The sequence below is a fragment of the Nymphaea colorata genome, chromosome 1 (assembly GCF_008831285.2).
Source record: "Nymphaea colorata isolate Beijing-Zhang1983 chromosome 1, ASM883128v2, whole genome shotgun sequence".
Taxonomy (NCBI): domain Eukaryota; kingdom Viridiplantae; phylum Streptophyta; class Magnoliopsida; order Nymphaeales; family Nymphaeaceae; genus Nymphaea; species Nymphaea colorata.
Window position 1 is genome coordinate 40,930,396 of NC_045138.2, and position 20,509 is coordinate 40,950,904.

General features: G+C 36.1%; 1 protein-coding gene across 3 annotated transcripts in view; it reads right to left on the reverse strand.

Annotated features, from left to right (window-relative positions):
- Window positions 1-20,509, reverse strand: part of LOC116246228 (ferredoxin-dependent glutamate synthase, chloroplastic) — a 29,422-nt gene that overhangs the window by 1,156 nt on the left and 7,757 nt on the right. For 2 of the 3 annotated variants that reach the window (XM_031617987.2, XM_031617988.2), the window contains 25 exons: window positions 19,971-20,067; window positions 19,591-19,683; window positions 18,776-18,921; window positions 16,887-17,046; window positions 16,198-16,308; window positions 15,888-16,103; window positions 14,418-14,575; window positions 12,896-13,025; window positions 11,029-11,087; window positions 10,572-10,677; window positions 8,510-8,606; window positions 8,115-8,230; window positions 7,808-8,005; window positions 7,526-7,636; window positions 5,917-6,156; window positions 5,700-5,798; window positions 5,136-5,231; window positions 4,838-5,035; window positions 4,674-4,748; window positions 4,383-4,511; window positions 4,157-4,255; window positions 1,407-1,549; window positions 1,219-1,312; window positions 908-1,146; window positions 721-799 (listed from right to left, as the gene is read on the reverse strand). In XM_031617987.2, coding sequence (XP_031473847.1) covers window positions 721-799; window positions 908-1,146; window positions 1,219-1,312; window positions 1,407-1,549; window positions 4,157-4,255; window positions 4,383-4,511; window positions 4,674-4,748; window positions 4,838-5,035; window positions 5,136-5,231; window positions 5,700-5,798; window positions 5,917-6,156; window positions 7,526-7,636; window positions 7,808-8,005; window positions 8,115-8,230; window positions 8,510-8,606; window positions 10,572-10,677; window positions 11,029-11,087; window positions 12,896-13,025; window positions 14,418-14,575; window positions 15,888-16,103; window positions 16,198-16,308; window positions 16,887-17,046; window positions 18,776-18,921; window positions 19,591-19,683; window positions 19,971-20,067 — 3,289 coding nt within the window. Of the gene's footprint in view, window positions 1-720; window positions 800-907; window positions 1,147-1,218; window positions 1,333-1,406; window positions 1,550-4,156; window positions 4,256-4,382; window positions 4,512-4,673; window positions 4,749-4,837; window positions 5,036-5,135; window positions 5,232-5,699; window positions 5,799-5,916; window positions 6,157-7,525; window positions 7,637-7,807; window positions 8,006-8,114; window positions 8,231-8,509; window positions 8,607-10,571; window positions 10,678-11,028; window positions 11,088-12,895; window positions 13,026-14,417; window positions 14,576-15,887; window positions 16,104-16,197; window positions 16,309-16,886; window positions 17,047-18,775; window positions 18,922-19,590; window positions 19,684-19,970; window positions 20,068-20,509 lie in introns of those variants that run through there. The other variant, XR_004170664.2, reaches the window with a different exon arrangement.

The window sequence follows — 20,509 nt, forward strand, 5'->3', positions numbered from 1 at the left end:
CGCTTGCAGATCCAATAATCAAATGCCAGACATAACCCATGTTTCTTGAAATAAGAATATGGAGGTTTGGAACGTGTTTTAGGAACATAAGTATGAAAAACATAATGCTCTTTTAATCAGACACCCTCTCAGAGATTCAAAAAAACATCCATGCCGTCATTCATGTATCATCACAGAACAAGGACACCAGTTGATGAAGAATCTAAAGCAAGCTGTGAGTATCTGTGTGTGCACAAAAGGGACATGCATTCAATTGATTTAAGGGCCAAGCCATGCCTAATAATTTCAAGGAATGAATAGAAAGGCAATGCCTAGAAAAAAAAATCCAAGTACACTAAGAAAATAGCAAGAAATTCAAGAACAATCGATGTCTGTAGATTATTAGCTTCCATGCCTAAATCTCATAGTTTTGCATTTCACATTATTAAAGTTTGTGTCATTAAAAATTTGCCGTTGATCATCCTAAAGCAATGGAAAGCAGGTTGCAGCGATGAGACTACAAATAGTTAAGTCTTTTTTGAAACAAAGAACAACGTCAGCTGCAAAGACCCAACAAATTCATTATTCTTCTACTTTGAAAGTGAAGATAATTATCAAGCTAATTCCAAATCCTTTTTCAAGTACCCAAATGCCAATACACCTATAAATGGAGTATAATACGAGTCTTTCAGAAAATATGCTCATTTATCTGCAGAAACTGCTAGAGGAAGAGCCACCAACCTTAGGAATAAGAGTGTCGTCTTCATCAAGGATGTAAGTCAATCCACCAGTCATGCCAGCAGCTACATTTCGACCAACTCTATCAAGAAAGAAAAATAGTGTTCAGCGGAACATCCAAAACAAAGCAATCAGTGTTCAGCATAATATCCAGATACTCTCAAAATTAAAAAGACGGAAAGAGGCATACTTTCCAAGTACAACAACACAACCACCAGTCATGTATTCACAACAATGATCTCCAGTACCCTCAACGACAGCTTCAACTAGAGAGTTCCTCACAGCAAAACGTTCCCCAGCCTTTCCTCTTACAAAGATTTGACCACCAGTTGCACCATAGAGGCAAGTGTTACCCACTATTGTGGCATCTTCAGGAGTAAATCCGGTTTCTTGAACTGGAGTCACCACAAGCTCACCACCAGCCATTCCCTATCATGGGAAACAATATAAGTGACGGAACTCTCCCACATAAACAGGAGCGTACATGCTACAATTTCTTACCTTTCCAACATAATCATTGGCTTCACCAACAAGCCTAATGTTCATCCCAGGTATCAAAAAACAACCAAAAGATTGACCAGCACTTCCTGTGAACCTGAACCAAGACCCACAGACCTATCAAACTGCATATTTGAAGTTACTCAAAACTTTGAAATTTTTTTATATAGTTTTCATAAAAAAGCACTTACGTTATATTCAGCTGTCCAGCAAACCCTGTGTCCCCATACTTTTTCGCTATTACTCCAGCTACACGACCGCACACAGCACGATCAACATTGTATATTTTGATGGTTTTGTGCACAACTTTCTCTTGCTCAATTGCTTCTGCTATCTGTTGATAAGACAATGTACAGAGCAAACCAGAAAGAATAACTTATATTATTAACAAAATACTTCTATGAACACAAGAACAATATTAGTTTTCCTCTTGCAAGAAAGATCTTCTCATGCATCAAGAAGGCAATATAAGAATTTTCTGGTACATTATTATATATGGAAATAACAAAATGGTGTGCTAAAGTTCATGACCCTATACTGCTCTTCTTCTGTATCTCCTGACTTCATGGTAAACGATTACATAGAGAAGTGTGTCGAACCAGCATCCAATTTTTTGGCTGGTGGAGCCATTCCATGTGAAACTCATTTCTCTCCCCCTATGGTTCATGATATGTACTGCTTTCTTTTTTTCTTTTCTGTATCTCTGTGTACACAGTTAATCGATTATTACATACAGGAGATATGCAGGACCGGCATCTATCCTTAGGATGGTGCAACCAGTTCCATTTGAACTAGTTAAGAAGCAACATGCTGGATCACATAAAATAGTAATAAATTGACATAAGCAGAATCTTTAAAAATGACTTATGTTCTAGAAGAAAGATGTCCAAGGGCTAACTTAAATAACAACGGAATCAGGATTCTCATGTTCAGAAACTGCAGTCAGATTGTGAACTGGATCCCCGATATGTTATACTCTATCAATTCTTAGGATTTGGGGTTTAATACATCGAGCAGATCCCGGACAAGAGGACAGGTAAGATACACTAAACAGATTTTTTTAAAGTACATCAATACAGGCTGCAACCTAGACAACTGAGCTGGTCTTGAACGGTAAGTTCCTGCAGAATGACAAGCCATGTGCAGAACACAATCCCACTAAACACGTCCCACAAGTTCTGCGCAGACACAATGTGTTCATCTTTCTCATTCCATGCATTGACCAGTTAAACATTAAGAATTTCAAAAACACCCTGCAAGAGATGTACCTAGATTACACATTTAGCAATATTAAGGCAGCAGAATCAGTAATCTATGTGGAGAACTGTACTTTAGCATTTTAACCATTTGTGGAACCCCAATTCTCTATAGCTAAGAAACAAGCACAGTAAGACCCCTCCAGTCAAATCCATACATTATCAACAATTTTGAACTTGTTAACTCATTCTCTATAGCTAAGATACAACTAAACAACCTACAATATTATTCAAAATCAGAAAATAAAATTTGAAACTCTCACAGTAAGACCCTTCCAGTTAAATCCATACAGTATCAGCATTTTGAGACTTGTTACGCACACCCTTAAGCATACTCTAGAAGTCAATCACTATCAGTACTGTCAGCTTGATAGATACGAAATGCCATCAAAAGTAAAATATAGAGACTAGTCGCATGTCAGATGTTGCATAAAAGGTACTCAATAGGCTTCCAAGGCACGACCACCTACTTTCTGCCCAGACCCTAATTTTATTTTTCCTGACATTTGAGTTATTTAGAAAATCTGAGTCACTTCAATTGATTCTTTCATATGTGATTTTTTAAATTTATGTTATTTTTTCACATGCGATGATGTTTTCCACTTCTTTCGTGTGCTAGGTCATTAGTCATACTCAGGCACCAGTGTGACCCTCAGAAGACAATAGGAGGCCCAGCAACATGAGACCAGAAGAATTGTTAAAAGCAGGAAAAAGACTAACTTGCTTCCAGGGCCACATACGAAACAGATCACAAGTCGTAAATTCGTAATACTTTGATTAGTTTATGTATAGGTGAGGACGCTCATAGAATGCACTGATGGACATTGACAGAGACGGAAATTTAAAGGTAAAATGTATAAGAAAACAAAATAATGAAAAAGAAAGGGCAACATGCAGAAGGGACATATCACAGACAAAGGCTAAGATGGGAAGTCGGAACCACCAACATGAACACCAATTCAGTTCCAAATTTTTTGAGGCAGGGTGGCATGTGCCCCTCCACTGCCTCAATGTAGTTGCCACTGTCGATGAAGCTTAAAAATATATGGAGTTACAAATATTTGCATTTTTTATATTGTTTGTCATTCACAGAGGATACAATGATAATCTTTCACCAGCTAACTTGACAGAAATAACCTCATGGACCTTTTCATAAAAAAACTTGCATGTACTTTTTACAGTACTTAGGATTTATTTGTGCTTTCAATTATTGTTAAATATTCAGATGTGATTTTGAAAAATTTTCTAAATTAAGGCAGTTCCCTTAGCACAGCAATATAAGTGGAAAACAACATACAACAAAGGAAACTGAAAAAATAAACACGACCAAATGAAGAGTCCAGATCAAATCATAGGAAAATTAGGATCATTCTCTATGTTAACTAATAAAATGTAGTGGAACTACCAAAAAACAGATGTATGATAGCTTAAAAAGTGACAGCACTATAGTTTCATAAAATAAGGTTGTAATGCTCTTCAAAGACAAAAGTTACTATGAAGACTAATGACACCAGGACCATATTACTATAGTAAAATCGAAAAATCAGATAATGCCACTGAAGCTGCAAATTCCACGATGAAAGAATCAAAGACCATTTTTATATCTAGAAACTCATTAAGAGGTAACTTCCCAAGCAGAGAAGCATAGTGGACAAGAGTAGGATAATACCAAATCTGCTTCTTACCTGTGGATCTGACAGCAAAATATCGTCCAGAACAGGCCCATTGGTATGAACATCCTGGCTTCTTATTTGAGTACTAGTCCACTTGGGTAGACCAACACTCTGTGAACGAATATGTGACATGGGGTCAGTATGAATGGATGCAGAATGATTCAGAAAACATAACTGCATGATTGAGAAAAGAAAAAAAGCCTGATTTTGCAGATGTTCAGAGGTTTAGTGTGCATACAGAGAGTATGTAACTAAGGTCAAGTTGTTGTGTTTTCACCAAAGAGATGCTTCTTGGTCTTAGCAAATCAGTTCGACCAATAATATCATCCAACTTCTCGTATCCAAGTTGTGCCAACATGCCGCGCACCTAACAATGCAAAAGTTTATTCTTCTCAAATGCCTTGACAAGATTGAATAATCAGCCAGAATGGATGGAGTAAAAGCATGCAGCTTAACATCATGATAGATAGCAAATCTGACGATGAACAAGCTGAAATTCATAATATAAACCCAAAAACAACTAATTCACCTCTTCAGCAACAAACAGGAAGAAATTAACAAGATCCCCTGGGACACCAGGAAAACGAGCCCGTAACTCCTCTCTCTGCAGAAATTTGTGTACACATGCAATTAATGATGATCAGAGAGTTACCAAAAAGTTAAGAAACAAAAAGGAAAAAAGTCATTACCAACCTGACTTGCCACACCAACTGGGCAGTTATTCGTGTGGCATATTCGTGCCATAACGCATCCAGTAGCAATCATAGCTACAGAACCAAACCCATATTCATCAGCACCCATTGCAGCAGCCATCATAACATCCATACCGCTTTTGAGACCACCATCAACTCTCAAAATGACCCTCTCCCTCAGACCATTTTCAATTAACGTCTGCAGAATTAAACCTATAATCAACACCTGTAGCATATGCAAGTGGCAGAACAAAAGGCACAGCATGACCAAGATCGAATAAGCTCCAGGAGAGAGCGACCTGATGAGTTTCTGTGAGTCCAAGTTCCCATGGACCACCAGCATGCTTAATTGAACTGATAGGACTTGCTCCAGTTCCACCATCATGACCAGAAATCTGGAAGTCCATATATGGTACAAATATTAATCTAAGAAGATTCTTATAATAAAAATTGTTAACAATGGTGACCATCTTAGTCCAAAGACAGCTGCACATCAATGACCCACATGCAACTAAAAAGGGGTGGGGGTGGAGGGAGCGAATAAACAAGAAACTGACAAAGGTAATGTGCATGGATGATTCAAGGTGATTGCCTTCACTTCCACTTATAATCTATTAAAGGTTTAGTCTCAGGAAAAATTAACTGTCACCTACCCATGTAAAGATAATCTTTTTAAAAGTCTGTGACTGGAATCATCACACAAATATCTACTTTCAGACAGAAATGTACTTCATATACCTAATATCAAGAAAATATTAAAAATTTCTAACACAGTTCTTCCATTTCAAAAATGAAATCTTTTCCAATATGTTCTTAAACGTTATATAGATCATTTTGTTATCATTTGCAATGGTATAGATTACCTGAATTATATCAGCATTACCCTTTGCAACCCCAGAAGCAACCGTACCAATACCAGCTTCTGCGACAAGCTTAACAGAGACCTTGGCCTTGGGATTGACCTGTAAAATTTTCAAGTTACAACCATGCAAGACATGAATGAGTTACAAGGAAATCCTCCAGGGTTTAAGTTTAAAAACATCACTGTTCGACTACAAGCAGAAAACGGGTCAACTTTACCTGATGAAGATCAAAAATTAACTGTGCCAAGTCTTCAATGGAATAGATGTCATGATGTGGAGGTGGGGATATAAGAGGAACCCCCGGCTTTGAGTTCCGCAGTCGTGCAATATAGGCGCTAACCTTTTTGCCTGGAAGCTGCCCTCCTTCTCCAGGCTTTGCACCTTGGGCAATTTTAATTTCGAGCTGATCAGCATTTACAAGAAATGTAGGAGTGACTCCAAAACGCCCTGAAGCAACCTGAACAAAAACAAAGACAATCAATTCCAGGGATGGAATCTTGAAACCTTCAAAGTTCAAATATACTACTATATACTGCCTCTTCAAACTGTACATGTGCCAAGAAGAGAAAGATGACAAACTTATGATGTCAGAACATCACTCAAGAAGAACCATAATACTTATTTTGCCAGTATAAATATATAGAATCTATAATCTTTGTGGTACTTTTTCAAGCAATTTCTGAATAAGAGGAAGATAACCTTAGACCATAGAACATTGGCTAACAACAATAATCATAAATCTTTTTTCTCACCATAAGTAGAACCTGAGCTTTTAAATGTTAAACGCTAAAAATAAGGCCATTGATATTTGTTCTTTTAATCTAATATTTTAATATTTTGAACTTTTTTTTTTTTTACCACAGGAGATCCCAATTTTCCTACTCCATCTAAATGAAATGGTTATATACCAAGAAAAAACTTCCTACAGGCCCAGATGACAGGCTAAGTCTCTGCTAATCCAGGACTATTTGGTGCCTGTATTAGATCAATTAGTCAAGTATTACTATACAAAGGATCAAGGATTAGGCTGAAGACAACGAAAGATGAGGTGAAGGTGAAGAAGAGTTCGCCCTTGAACTGTGAAGAGCCCCCAGGCTCACATGTCACCATAATGTTTTAACAACCTTGCCATAAGTCAAGTACCAAACAATTGCATGACTCATGCTAATGTGCATTACCTAGGTTTGCATTTTGAAATACTATGCTACAAAGGATTAAGGGGTAGGAAGAACAGATTTGAAGGGAGGAGAATTTGCTTGTGAAAAGCCCCGTTGCCCTCACATGCCACCATAATGCTCTGGACCAAAGCAGTTACAAGCACTGCATATCTAAAGCAAAATGTGCAGCACCTTGGCACCCTATGTCACATAGGTACGGGTATGGGTACAGGTGCTCGTACGGGTACAAGGAAATAAGTAGGGGTACAACATTTTTGCCAATCTTGATACGGTGGTACAGTGATAATTATATATTTTTAATTCCAAAAAACAAAATTGATATCACATCATTAAGACAATGTTCCTCTCATAGTTCCTACATATAAATATATAATCTAAAAAAAAACGTAAATAGACTAAGAGAATGTTTCTTTTGTGGTTTGGATTGGTTCCGACCCCGAACCGATCCAAACCTACCCAGTCGTATGGTTTTGCGAACTGTATGTTGGTACACCGGTATGGGAATGTGGGCCTCCCCTGCGTACCATTGTAACATAGTTGGTAACCCTATATGAATAGTCAGTATGCATCCAGTGCTATCCCTAAACATGCTTAGGCTGTTTGAAATATCTGTAGAAGAGTAGAGATTCACAGTAAAAACGGGCAGACCTGTTTAATTGCACTTGTGGCAGTGTCCCCATTCTGGAGACCTTTCAGGTGTGGTAGAGTTGAAGAGTATCCATCAACAACATCAGATAGTGGACGCCAACGGATAGGATCCTGAAATAAAAGCACTGAGATGAAAAATGTGCAACGGAAAAAATATAAATTCATACATTATTACATAGCATTGTTTATCCAAATCATACGGAAGTCAACAAATTAAAAACATTTGTTTTTTCAGTAATAAACTACATGGCATCAAAACAATACAGATGGAACAGATATTACCTCACCACCTTCTCCTGAGTTAGACTTTCCACCTAATCTGTTCATTGCTATTGCAATTGCTTCATGGGTTTCTCTTGAAATAGCTCCAAGAGACATCCCACCAGTGCAAAAACGCTCAACAATTGATGAAGCAGATTCAACTTTGCCTACAGGGATAGGTGGCCTGTCACTCTTAAATTCAAGAAGGTCCCGTAGAACCTACAAAGGAAAAGGGTTCACATCATTACAATAGGGAAAAAAACATTAAAGGTACAGAACAATTTTGCAACACAATCACAATAAGATGAAGAAAAACTACGAAACTGACATTTATAGGACGGTTGGCAATGTGTTGTTGATAAATTGAGAAAGCTGTTTCACTTTTTTGACGGACTGCTTTGTGCAGCAACTTTGACATCTCAGGATTGTTTCCATGATATTCCCCTGTATATATGAACAAAATATGAATAAGATACTCCACATTGAAGAGGGTGTCATGGCTATGAAACAAACGTTATAGTAGAAATTATGTGATGAGATGGAAGATTTTTTGCTTTTGAACTACTTCAAGGTGAAATAACATTAACTTGTAACAGCCAGAAACTCCCCTAGAGTGTGGTGGTTTGCAAGCACAAAGAAAATGAACTATAAAGGATTTTTTCATAAGAGCCAATTGCATGATTACAGCAGAAAATATTGGTAAACCATACATTAAATAACTACCTCCAGGTCTGAATTGAATAAATCCAAAATTTTGAAGCCGCTTTGCAGTATCTTCTGAAAAGGCCTTCACCCAAAAAGATAATGTCTCTCTTGCAACCTATAATAATAAATCATTATTGCTAACATTAATATTAATAACTGCAATACAAGAAGAAGAAAATGAATATTATAGCCATGTAATAGAAAGAGATAAGTTACATTTGCAAGTATTTAGCAAAGCTGCAATTGTAAGCATAGAGATGAGTGGCTCAAAGCAGGAGCTAGCAACACATGGCTTGGAACTTGGAAGTACACATGATCTAAGGATAGAAAAAAAAAAATGCATAAACAGGAAAAACTGCACCTTACTAATTATCCTAATAATAAAGTGCGTGTTAATAAATAACCAATATAAACTTAAATTCTATGTCACATGGGTGTGGGTGTGGGTGCGGGTGTGGGCAGGGGTGCAAATGCGGCGATGGCATATAGATAGATAGATAGATATAATATGTCATATAAGTAATTTTATTTGTCTATATTTTTAAATTTTTCTATCAACGTTACCTTAATCTCATATGGAATTCAAAGTTGTAAAAAAATAAAATAGGGGGAAGAAAGAGAGAAGAGGGAAAAGATAGAATAAGAAAAAAAAATTTAAAAAAACAAGGGAAAAAAAGAAAGGGTGTGGTCAGTAGATGTCGGGCCGCACCTGCACTCGAGTCGACTAGGGTATGCCACCATTTTTGGTGCACCAGTGTGACTTAGCTTAAATTTTGTTTTACATGACAAAGTCACCTATTCCATTAACAAACTTAATCTGAAAATATCCAGTTCACTATGCAAGAAAATACTATAAATTTAAAATAAATAGCAACCGCTGATAACATTAACATCAATCTAAAACATTTACGATTTTTGTGACAGAGAGGAACAATGTTTTTTAACTAGAAAATTTATGGAAGCTAATGCATTGAATTCTTATTAAATGAATTGTCTAAAGCCTTTGAAAACAAATGTTTGAAATTTTCACAAATTACAAGAATGTAGCCAAGCAAGATTCACTTTTCAATAACGTCAAAAAGATAAAAATGACATCAATACTCTAGAATCTAGATATTAAAATTCCCTAACAATAGAGTGATAAAGTATGGCCTTAACTGACATGCTTAGATAATAAAGTACATACAAACTACAAAGTAATAGTTAATGATGACTTAAATTACACAATTACTTTTATTTTAAATTACAAAATTATTTTAGACAACTATGTTGTCATAGAAGAAAATCTAATAGCTTGAGTACTTCTAAGTTCACCATATAGAAATATTACAAATTAGCAACAAACGCAAGCTACAAAAAACACCATAAATCACAATGATAACATAAATTTCACAAGAAAAATCACTTACAATCAGAAATATGCTTAAGCAAATGCATTGACTTGGTTTCAAATGAATCATTTAATATGGAAAGAACATATTCGAATTTTTCAAAATTATAAACAGGCAACCATTTTAAGATTTTCCTTCAACCGAGTCAAGATAAATAAATATGTCGCTAATACCATAAATATTAAAATTCCCAACTTGTGAATGTGTTTCCCAATGAAGAAGTGCAACTGTGTGCTGAAACTTTGTGTCCTGGAAAGCATTTTTCATGGCAACAGAACTAAATTCTGCAAACACCTTGAATTTTTTTTCAAATGCAATTTCCAGGAGCAAGTTTTAGCAAGCAGGAGTTGAAGCTTCCAGTAACCATGACTAAATGGAGAACTTAGAAGAAAAAGCAATTCAAATATTTATGCACATTAGTTTACTGTGCACAAGCACTAGCATGCACACTTGTAAGCATGTGAGCATGGCAGTGTCTGCACAAGCATAACTTTTTACTGTGGACGAGGCAAGCATATACTAAAAATATATGATTAAAGAAAAAGAAAATGCTGTTGGTTATACAAACTTCAAAGAACAGAGTTCCACCTCACTTCATCATTAATAATGCAGAATTTTGATTCTTGGTTTAAAGGCGAGGGCGGGAAAAACAGAACATAGTCTAAAAGTATGGTTTTTGTGAAGTGCACCTCATCAACAGTTAATCCACCAACTTTGGAGACACTTCCACAGAAAGCTAGATCAACGACGTCATGCCCCAGACCATAAATCTCAAATATTTGGGCTCCACAATAACTGAAGAGAAAGGAAAGTAACAAGTCAAAGAAAGGTTGAAATCTTTAGATTATAAAGTGATGGTATATTGCTTTTTTTCCTCAAACACAGAAAAACAAATAGAAGAAACTTATAGAGCATGAAGAAACACAAAAAAAAAACACATATTCAACAAATTAAAAGAGGTGGGGTGGGGATCTCAGGATAGCATCATAAGTTTTCAGCTCTAGCAATACTTTGAGAACAAATATTTTTTATTTATATTATCTACTGGCTGTAAAAAAACTATTAGTAGGATTTCCTACCATCAGGTATTAGCGACTACTATATATATACACTTCGAGTATTAGAATTGATCAATCAAAAACATACCTAGACAATAATGAAATGCCCATCTTAGATAGGATCTTGAGAAGACCTGATTTCACGGCCTGAAAAGCCAAAGAAGTATGGATAATTCATGTGACTGAAATCAAGCCCACATATAATGTCAAATCATGATTACCTAAACTAAATTAAACAGAAATAGATAAAGCACATTGCATCAACATTCACATGCAAGTATTCATATAAACCCGTTTTCTAGTTAGTAAAAGCTTGGCTTAGGCAGATCTGCACTCTAGGTTATGGAAAGAGACAACCTGTATGCTAAATCCTTGGCCGCCTTCAGGTTTCAACTGAAAGGGCTTAAGATAACCTGCCACTCATCAAGGTGTAGGAGCTTATGTTTTGCATTTGACACTGAACATAAAAGAAAATACCTATATGCAAATCTAATCCATGTAGGTGCACATGCAGTCAGATGTTTACATGCATAGTTAGTATTATGTCAAAAAAGAACACAGGCCATCCAAAAGTGGAACAGACCATAGTCTATTTTCAGGGCTCAAAGCATGCACTGAATGAAATATAGTTTTTCAACTCTGAAATATATATGTCAGAGGAACAAAGTTTGGAACGAGAGAATAACCCCACAAAAGTTTGCATGCGATGTTTTACCAAAATAAGGATGCATAAATATTGAGGAAATGGCACCTAAGTCAGATGGGTGTTTCACTTGGTTGTTTGTATGGCAGGTATGGGCTACAGATACTTGGACACACGAGGTTACCTTTTGGATCAGATTCAGTCAGAGCTAGATATAATCCAATCAAAACTTTGAAAAGTTCACTTTTTCCTATATATATATCATAGTCACAAATAGTGTCTCGGAGTTTTAAACAGCAAGGTTTTTCTCGGGTATAATACGGCGGGCTTCAAAAATACGAAGGGCTTGAAAAATACCAAAAAAATGGTATTTCTTTAAAAAATATTAAAAAACTAAAAATAGGGGGAAAATAAAATAAGTAAGAAAATAATAACACAAATATCAAAAGCTAAGTAGATTTGCAACAAATAAAAAATATAAAATGAAAAAAAAAACTGTTTGGCATTAAAAAAATGAAAAAAAATGGAAAACACGAAAAAAACGCGTAACATTGTTTTAAAGTTTTAAACGGCATTTCATTTTCTCGTGTTTTTTTTGGAAAATAATGCGTTTTTTGTGACTATATATATACACCCAGCAGTACCCTGTACCCTCTATTTTGTGGAATAGTTGTGTTTTGTACATTCTGATTCTGTACCTACTTGTCTGGCAGAATTAAACATATTAGGTCTATCCTCAGAACTTAAAAAACAAAAGAATTGGCACTGAAAATGACTCTGCATTGCATCTATATTGCAAATTGCTCTACCTTTTGGGCAGAAAAGCTTCAGATGAATTGGATGAACTCATCAAATAAGAACCTGGATTTTATACTTTCATTAGATGGCTAATTTAGATACTTTATCTTCATGCACTTCAAAGGCATGTAATAGTTGTTTTTTGTACATTCTGTACCTACTTGTCTGGCAGAATTAAACATATTAGGTCTATCCTCAGAACTTAAAAAACAAAAGATCAATTGGCAATGAAAATGACTCTGCATTGCGTCTATATTGCAAGTTGCTCTACCTTTTGGGCAGAAAAGCTTCAGATGAATTGGATGAACTCATCAAATAAGAACCTGGATTTTATTCTTCATTAGATGGCTAATTTAGATACTTTATCTTCATGCACTTCAAAGGCATGTATATATTAATTCCTTTTCTTAGCACTCAAGTTCATATAAGCAGCTATGCATCACAGATTGCATATGGTAACAGAGAGAGACTCAAAAAGAAATTCTCTAGCCTCATATCCCTACCCTGAAATTACCTTGCAAAAGTTTTTCTGAGCTTGCTCAATTGTCACAGTGGGCATCTTTCCATTTCGCATCAAGTTCACAGTTTTAGTACTCAGGCGCCACTGACGACAAGTCTCTAGTGCCAGATATGGACATATCGCACTGGAGGAGGAATAAGCAGATGTTATTAGCTCAATCACTAAATATAAATGCAATTTTATTAGGTATAATAATAACGTTGCAAAATGCAATGCAAAAATAGATATTCAGGAGAAATTCTATGCTTACACTTCCCTGAAAAGGACAGCTGTGGATGTAATAGGAAAGCAATTTCTTAGGAGAAGAAATAAACTATATGAAGAAGTGTAGCACTATTAGCTTGAGGAATGAAATCCAACTCCATAGAATGAAATGTGAAGCACAAAAATAAATGGCAATGCTTCTCAGAGTATAGTGCAAAAAGGAAGACTTATTCACTCCAAAGTAACAAATGAATGCATGCAACAGGCAAGGAAACATATGTACCCCATAAAACATGTGTCTTTCCTATGCACCATCTATGGAAAGTAGTTCTTTCCCTAATGATCTTCTAATAACCTAAGCTTGTTACAGATGGCTTCCTACCTAATAATCTTACTGAGCTTTGTGTGCCAGAGTTATGTGTACGGTGGATCTAGATCTCTTGAGTGGTTGCATCTCGCTCTTTTCTTGAATAGTTGCAAGCGAATGTATCTCGTCAAGATTCTTATGCAGCAGATGTTGTGTTTCCCCATAATAAGGTACTTAAATATGATTAATTCTTTAGAAAGGTGACTAGTTTATGCTTTGGTTCTCCTAAAAGAGAGGGTATACATGGACAAAAGAAGCAGATTCCACAAACTGCAATAAGTGGCTTCAGTTGATAACCTGATATATAGCTTAGATCCAATACGGAGGAGAAAACAAAAAAAAAATTGTTACTCTCCAACTAGAACATTTATAAAACTATTTTGTCAATTTCATGTTGTTTTTCCATGATTCAGATTCCTACAATAACTTCTTGTTCGATATCTTTATCTGATACTGAAAACTACATCATCATCATCATCATTAACATTATTATTGTTATTAATTATTATCATTACTACTGCTATTACTAACTACCACCACCATTACTATCAATATACACTTCATCCAATCTGTTGGCATATTTGCTGATCCAGTCTCCATCTAATCTTCTGCATGAACAGTATGCCTTGACATTCAGATGCCAAATTTACATGTCAAACAATCAGATGTTGTCAACTCAAAGCTGGATACCAGGTCAATGCAGGAAAAGCAGATTCTATTTGCTAGAGAAGGAAACTATGAGGAAATGTTTAACTACTCCAAAACCACTACGTTCATTATTTAAGAACAAAGAAAATTGACATCACCAAAACACTATCATGTGAACATTGTGAAGACAACTAAGCCTCAACAGTATCAATTATTAGGTGACTAAGCACAGAAAGGTAAACAAGGAAGAGGAAACACAAAACCAAATTAGTAACATTATCGATCGAAGATAAATACCTTGCACCATATCCAATTAAACAAGCAAACTGGTGAGTGCTGAAGCATTGGGCAGTGTCAGCAATTATGGAGGCTGACATACGCAAGCCATTCTGGATAAGATGTTGGTGAACCGCACCTACTGCAAGAAGTATTGGGATAGCAGGGCGTGTAGGTTCCTGCCATGAAAAGAATAAACCAAGTTTCTTCATCACCAAGGATATGTTTGACCATTAGGTGCCAGTTTAGGATAACCAGGCTAAACACACTCACACTGTCTTTGAGTTCTACCAAGCCAGTGTTTGGTTCAATCAGAAGTGATATGACCATTAATGTATCACACGCAAAGTTCCGTTTATATGGAACAGGTTTCATGGCTAAGAATATCAAGAGTCTGTGGTTAAAAGCCCATCACTCTCAAAAAACCATCCAATCAAGAGATCATCACATGAAGATGCAATAATTCATGCAAGCACAGAAATCAACTTCGAACCTTTGATGTTAGGCAACGGGTTTCCAATCTTTATTGCATATCAGTTCTCTATGAAGCAGCCGATCTTAAGAAATGAGAAGAAAAGGGGTTTAAATAGTAGTAAAGAATCTGAGGTAAGATGCAGATTAATAAATAAGGAAAACTAGGAAATGCATATCTATCTATTGGCAAGAACTGCCTATGCAGTATGCATACAAAGGGTACCCATCCATGTCACCTAAGGTCTGTCAAGACGATCATCCTTGTCACACAATATGGTTATAAGGTATGGTAATACAACTATTTATGACATTTCCTGTATATTTTGCATACAAAGAAGGGAAGATTGGGTGAGCAATAGATGTCCTTGTCAGGTATGCTTTGAACCATTGTCACACATCGTTCTCGGGGAAATCTCGGCAAGGTTTTTCTTGGGGTTTTTTTTTTTGGTGAAGTTCTTCTTCTTGGGTAAATAAATCTCAAAAAAATCTCCACAATTTTTTAAAAATTAAAAAATCATAAAATCATAAAAAACCTTAAAATATTTTAAAAATATTAAAATATCTGGAAAATCATGATAAAATCGTGACATTTCTTTCTTTAGTGAGATTTTCAAAATCTCACGAATTTTCACTTTATTTGATTTTCTCGTATATATCGCGAGATTTTCGAAAATCTTGTGATACCTATGACACTGCTTTGAAGTAAAGCAGAACATATTTCAATTTCCATCAGAAGAGTAAAGCCTACATATGGGCATCCATTTTCTAGGAAACTTCAGTGAAATCTGACTTATTTTATTGGACTAATATACCGGAACGTATAGATTTGGAACATGAGCTCCAGATTTCTTGGCTGTCATGCACAACCACCTGGTTCTGTAATCAACCAACATGTCAATGGACAGGCCAACAAGACAAGTTTAAAAGGATTACCATAGAACCATAGATATGACTAGTGAAAGCTAACATTTTAAAGAAGAAAACATGAAATACAAAGTGGAGGCAGTTATCTTGTACCAGTTCATCAGACCGATCTGAAAGAATGAGAAGCTGAGAACCACCTCGTACAGCTTCATCAGCTGCTTCACAAAGCCTTCTCAAGGCTCTCTCCAGAGAACCATCAAGGCCTTTCTTTATATCAAAAAAGGTCGGCAATATTTGGGGCTTCAGATGTGGATCTTTGACTAAAAGGTCCAGCTCCCTTTCATTCAAAACAGGACTTGAAAGGACAACCTTTCACAACAAAGGAAACATGGACTTAGATACTGTACAAATTCGTCGCACCTGGTTGAAGAAATAATTATGTTCCAAATGCAGTTATGCATACCTGTGCAGCATTGTCTGGTCCAAGTTCTAAAATGTTTCCCCTCTTACCCAGACTAACCTCAAGAGACATAACCAAGCCTTCTCGAAGGGGATCAATTGGAGGATTTGTGACCTGGAATAGGAAGTCCATATTATTATAAAACAGTTACCTCTACAGTAAGTAGAATCTAGATAATATTAATGCATGTCTCTTGGAAACCCTTTTCCACAGATACTATAAATAGAATACTAATGAAGCATGGATGTGGTAAAATAAACAATATTCTAAAGCAGGATGAAGATCAACATTCATTTCTCTAACAAAAGTTAAAGGAAGTCAATATATTTGACATTCAAGCTTGAATTAGAACTAGGCTGCTCATGATGTCAATTAAGATAGGCCCCTCCCCAAAGAAGGCTTTGAATTCTGAAATTAGCTGGCCAAAGTGAACTGAAAGCCTGAATTGTCAATCAAAATTCAAAATACAAAGTGGCAGACACCATGGGCACAATCATGTGTTGCTTAACATGCTATTGCAAGGTTAGAAGATTACATTCTTTAATGTCAACATGATCTGTCCTTGCATGATAATATGCAAGGTACTAAATGCATTTTGCTTCCAATAAATGGCACCAACTGATAAATTACAACCAAATAATTGCAGAAGAAGAAGATTTTCCATTAGGAAAGTACACTAAAGCTGGGATCACCTGTGCAAACCGCTGCTTGAAATAATCATATAACATATGTGGTTTCTGTGAGAGTGCAGCTAAAGGAATGTCATCTCCCATACAAAACGTTGGTTCCTTTCCTTGGGATGCCATGCTCTCAATTACCATCTGAACATCCTCACTTGAGTACCCATATGCCCTAAAACAAAATGCAGATGCACACACAATGAATTACTTCCTGATCTTGAAAAGGAAAATAAAAGGACTAAAGGGTATAATTGGACAAAACTTGAAACTAAGTCTCAAAAACAAATTTGAAGGGGGTTATGAAGATATTTAAACTTTCAAGATTCAGATAAACTATGTGACACGGGTGCGGATGCGATACGGGGATACGGGTGCGGATACGGCAATTTTCAAAATTTTCGGATACGCGGACACGGCTACATTAAATATTCTAAAAAATTATAAGATTAAAAAAAACATTAAATTAATAGTTCACTTTTACAATCTTGTGAGAAAATGTGTTTAATCACAAAAGTACTGAATATTTGAAAGGATTGTTCATGGAAATAATTGGATGCATCACAAAAATTTGATAAAATGAAAAAAAAACATTAAATTTTTATTTTTTATTTTTTGCCGTGTCCTAGCCGAGTCCCGTGTTGGAGAGTCGACATGGGTACGCGGCCTCTTTAGCCGCGTCCGTGTGACATAGTAGATAAATAAGGAAAAAAGTTCATGTCCCAAATAAAATAATTTACAGAAAATTATATGATCCTTTCTCATGAGGATTGAGTTTTTTTTTACATCCTTTACCTGCCTTCACAAAAAACATTTAAGATGCTTAGTTACCAAACTTCCATGAAAGTGGACCTTTCTAGAAACGGTTTGCCGGGAATAGATCCATGTCAGTCACAGGCATGAAGTCCAAATATCAGAAGCTTTCCGTTGCAGCAATAGTAGCTTTCCTATTGCACGTCAGATTAGTAGGCAAAGCTACAAAAGCACTAGGTACCCCAACTAGTGGACTTCTAAAAGGGACTAGGCAGTGCTTAGGCAGGCTCAAAAGAGTAAATCGGAATAAGAAAAAGAGGAAGAAAGAGAAGAAGAAGAAAAAAGAATGAAAAGAAAGAAAAAAACGAAAAAAAAAAAAAAACTAAAGAAAGGTCAAACTGTCAAAGTAGAAGAAAAAAACAAATTGTCATAATTCTGTCTCTCTGGCATCCAGGTGGTCCATCCTAGTTCAAAGGGTGGCACCCTAGGGCCTGACAGGCACGCTTTTAACTACTACGCATGTCCACGAAATCCTAACATGACATTGAGTTTATGCCAACCTAGAGTAACACCTTCCACCATAAACACTGAGAAATCAGCAAAGACCCACAAATTACTTCCAATAGCAGTCTATGAAACTGTATCTGTTGATCTATTGTGACAGAAGATTGAACCGCAGAAGTGTGCATAGGCAACTATCGAATGTACGCAACACAATTTAAATTGGGACTTCACCCCAAAAAAATGATAAAGTATCAAGATGCTAGTAGAACAAGTGTGCTTCAACGATTGCTCAGATATAGCATACCCTATCCAACATGATTGGCTTGCATGTATTGTTTTCATCATCTTATGTGATATCCAAATAGGTACTTAGAGGTATTTTGGAGCAGATAAAAAGTCTGAAAAGGAATCTCATACATAACCATGGTGGCTGTTTAAAGGAAACATAGTTCTTGCAAAAGGTTACAAAATATCAGCTCAGTTCAGTCTCACAGTGAGGCCCACAACATATAACTTTGCCTTGTAATATACCCGTAATTACCATTTCTGTTTCTTCTTTGCTTTTCGTTTCTTAGTTAAACGTTTAATTAACTTGTTAATAAAGGTTCTCCTTTCAGTCAGAAAACCAGAAAGGCTGATGTTCTTACTGCTGATGCTGTAGAATTGTTTCGCTCTCCATAAGTGCTGAATTGAGAAAATTTGATGGCTTCAATGTTCTTGAATTTTCCTCGAGCCACTTCCTGTACGGGCTTGCTAAGGCAACACGCTTTTTTACCTCTGTATTCTCATAGACCTAAAATAGAAAAATCCATTAAGTTAGAATTTATTTTCATAATCAAGTTAACATCTCCATATGAAGAAGTTGATTTCACAAGCCCGTTGGTCTTATGTAGCAAAGTCAAGCAAACTTTACATGACAGTTTTAAAGGCCCAGTCAAGAACCCAAAATAAGTTTAAAACATTGACTGGATAATTTCAATATTAGCTTAAAACTTTAAAGATTTGAAAGTAATTGAAAGAGAACTGGCAATTTAAAAGATTGAAGACTAAACATGTTACAGTATTTCTAAGACAAAAGAAAAGCAGAAAGGAGAAGAAAAAGCCTAAGTGCCTCCACCCAGTGGTTACCAAGGATCCAAGGCAAGCAGAGGCCCTAGACTTGTGGACAGAGATCCCTAGACAGGCTTTTGACTACAGAGTACCATTTTTACAGAAACAGAGAAATAGACCTTTACATCCATGTCTCTAGGGCTACACATATTTTACAATGTAGCACCACATGCAGTTACTGAATTTCCAAATGAACATGCTGAAGAATAAGCAGTTATATCATTTCAATAAAACAAAAACACATTGAGACAACATTGCTCAAAAATAAACAACAATAAAGTTACTTTCTTTGCCACCCATACACAAAGGATACACTTGTAAAATAAAGTAACAGTGATAATAAAATACATACCTCACCATTAATAAGGTCCACACTAATCATCATCCCAGGACCTAAGCGGCCTTTCATGATGACTTTTGACTCATCCATTGGCAGCACACCCACCTTATAAAGGGTAAAATAAATAAAACTGTCACCAGCAATAAAGTACTGAATTTTCATCATATTCTCAGTCAAAACCATCCGTTACAATAAGTTAACAGTTGTAGAAGGAATTAGAACATGGACCGACATATGCACTCCATCTCAAATAGCAGAAAGCTTTTTTAGAAGAAATTTTTCTTTTGTCATCTTCTTAGTCAGAGAACATTAAGTTGCAGCATTTTTACCAATGAATAGGTCCATATACATTCTGAATTAAGAAAGCTTCAAGAAAAAGAGTGAAATCGGACCTCAGACGCAACATAGACCATATCATCTACCGTCCTCCAATATCGAGCAGGTCGAAGTCCATTACGGTCAAGGCAAGCTCCCACCGTTTTCCCATCACTAGATAAATCACAAAATGACAACAGAACAATAGAACAGGATAAGTTGGCAAATCATTTTAAACTCTGGTACAGTTCCAAGCCACATAATGACTATAATTCCTTAATGTGAATATAATGCTTATGATACTGAAACAGTTAGAGGTGAAAGCAGTGGAAGATGGTCTACAGTGAAAGCTGAGGGAGAAAGACATAAGAAGTGCAGAAGAACAAATAATGACCACAAGAGAGACATGTCAACTTTTCTTTTTCTTTTTTCTTTTTTTTTTTGAGCTTCTGTATTGTACCCCAAAAATTTGCCAGAAAAATGCTAAAACTAACACAGTACACTTGATAACCATTGCTTCCAGTGTACCATGAAAATTCCTGAAGTACACTACAAGTGTACTGTTATGTGCCTAAAAATTGTTTCCAGAGATCCCCTAATAATTGCTCACAAGGTG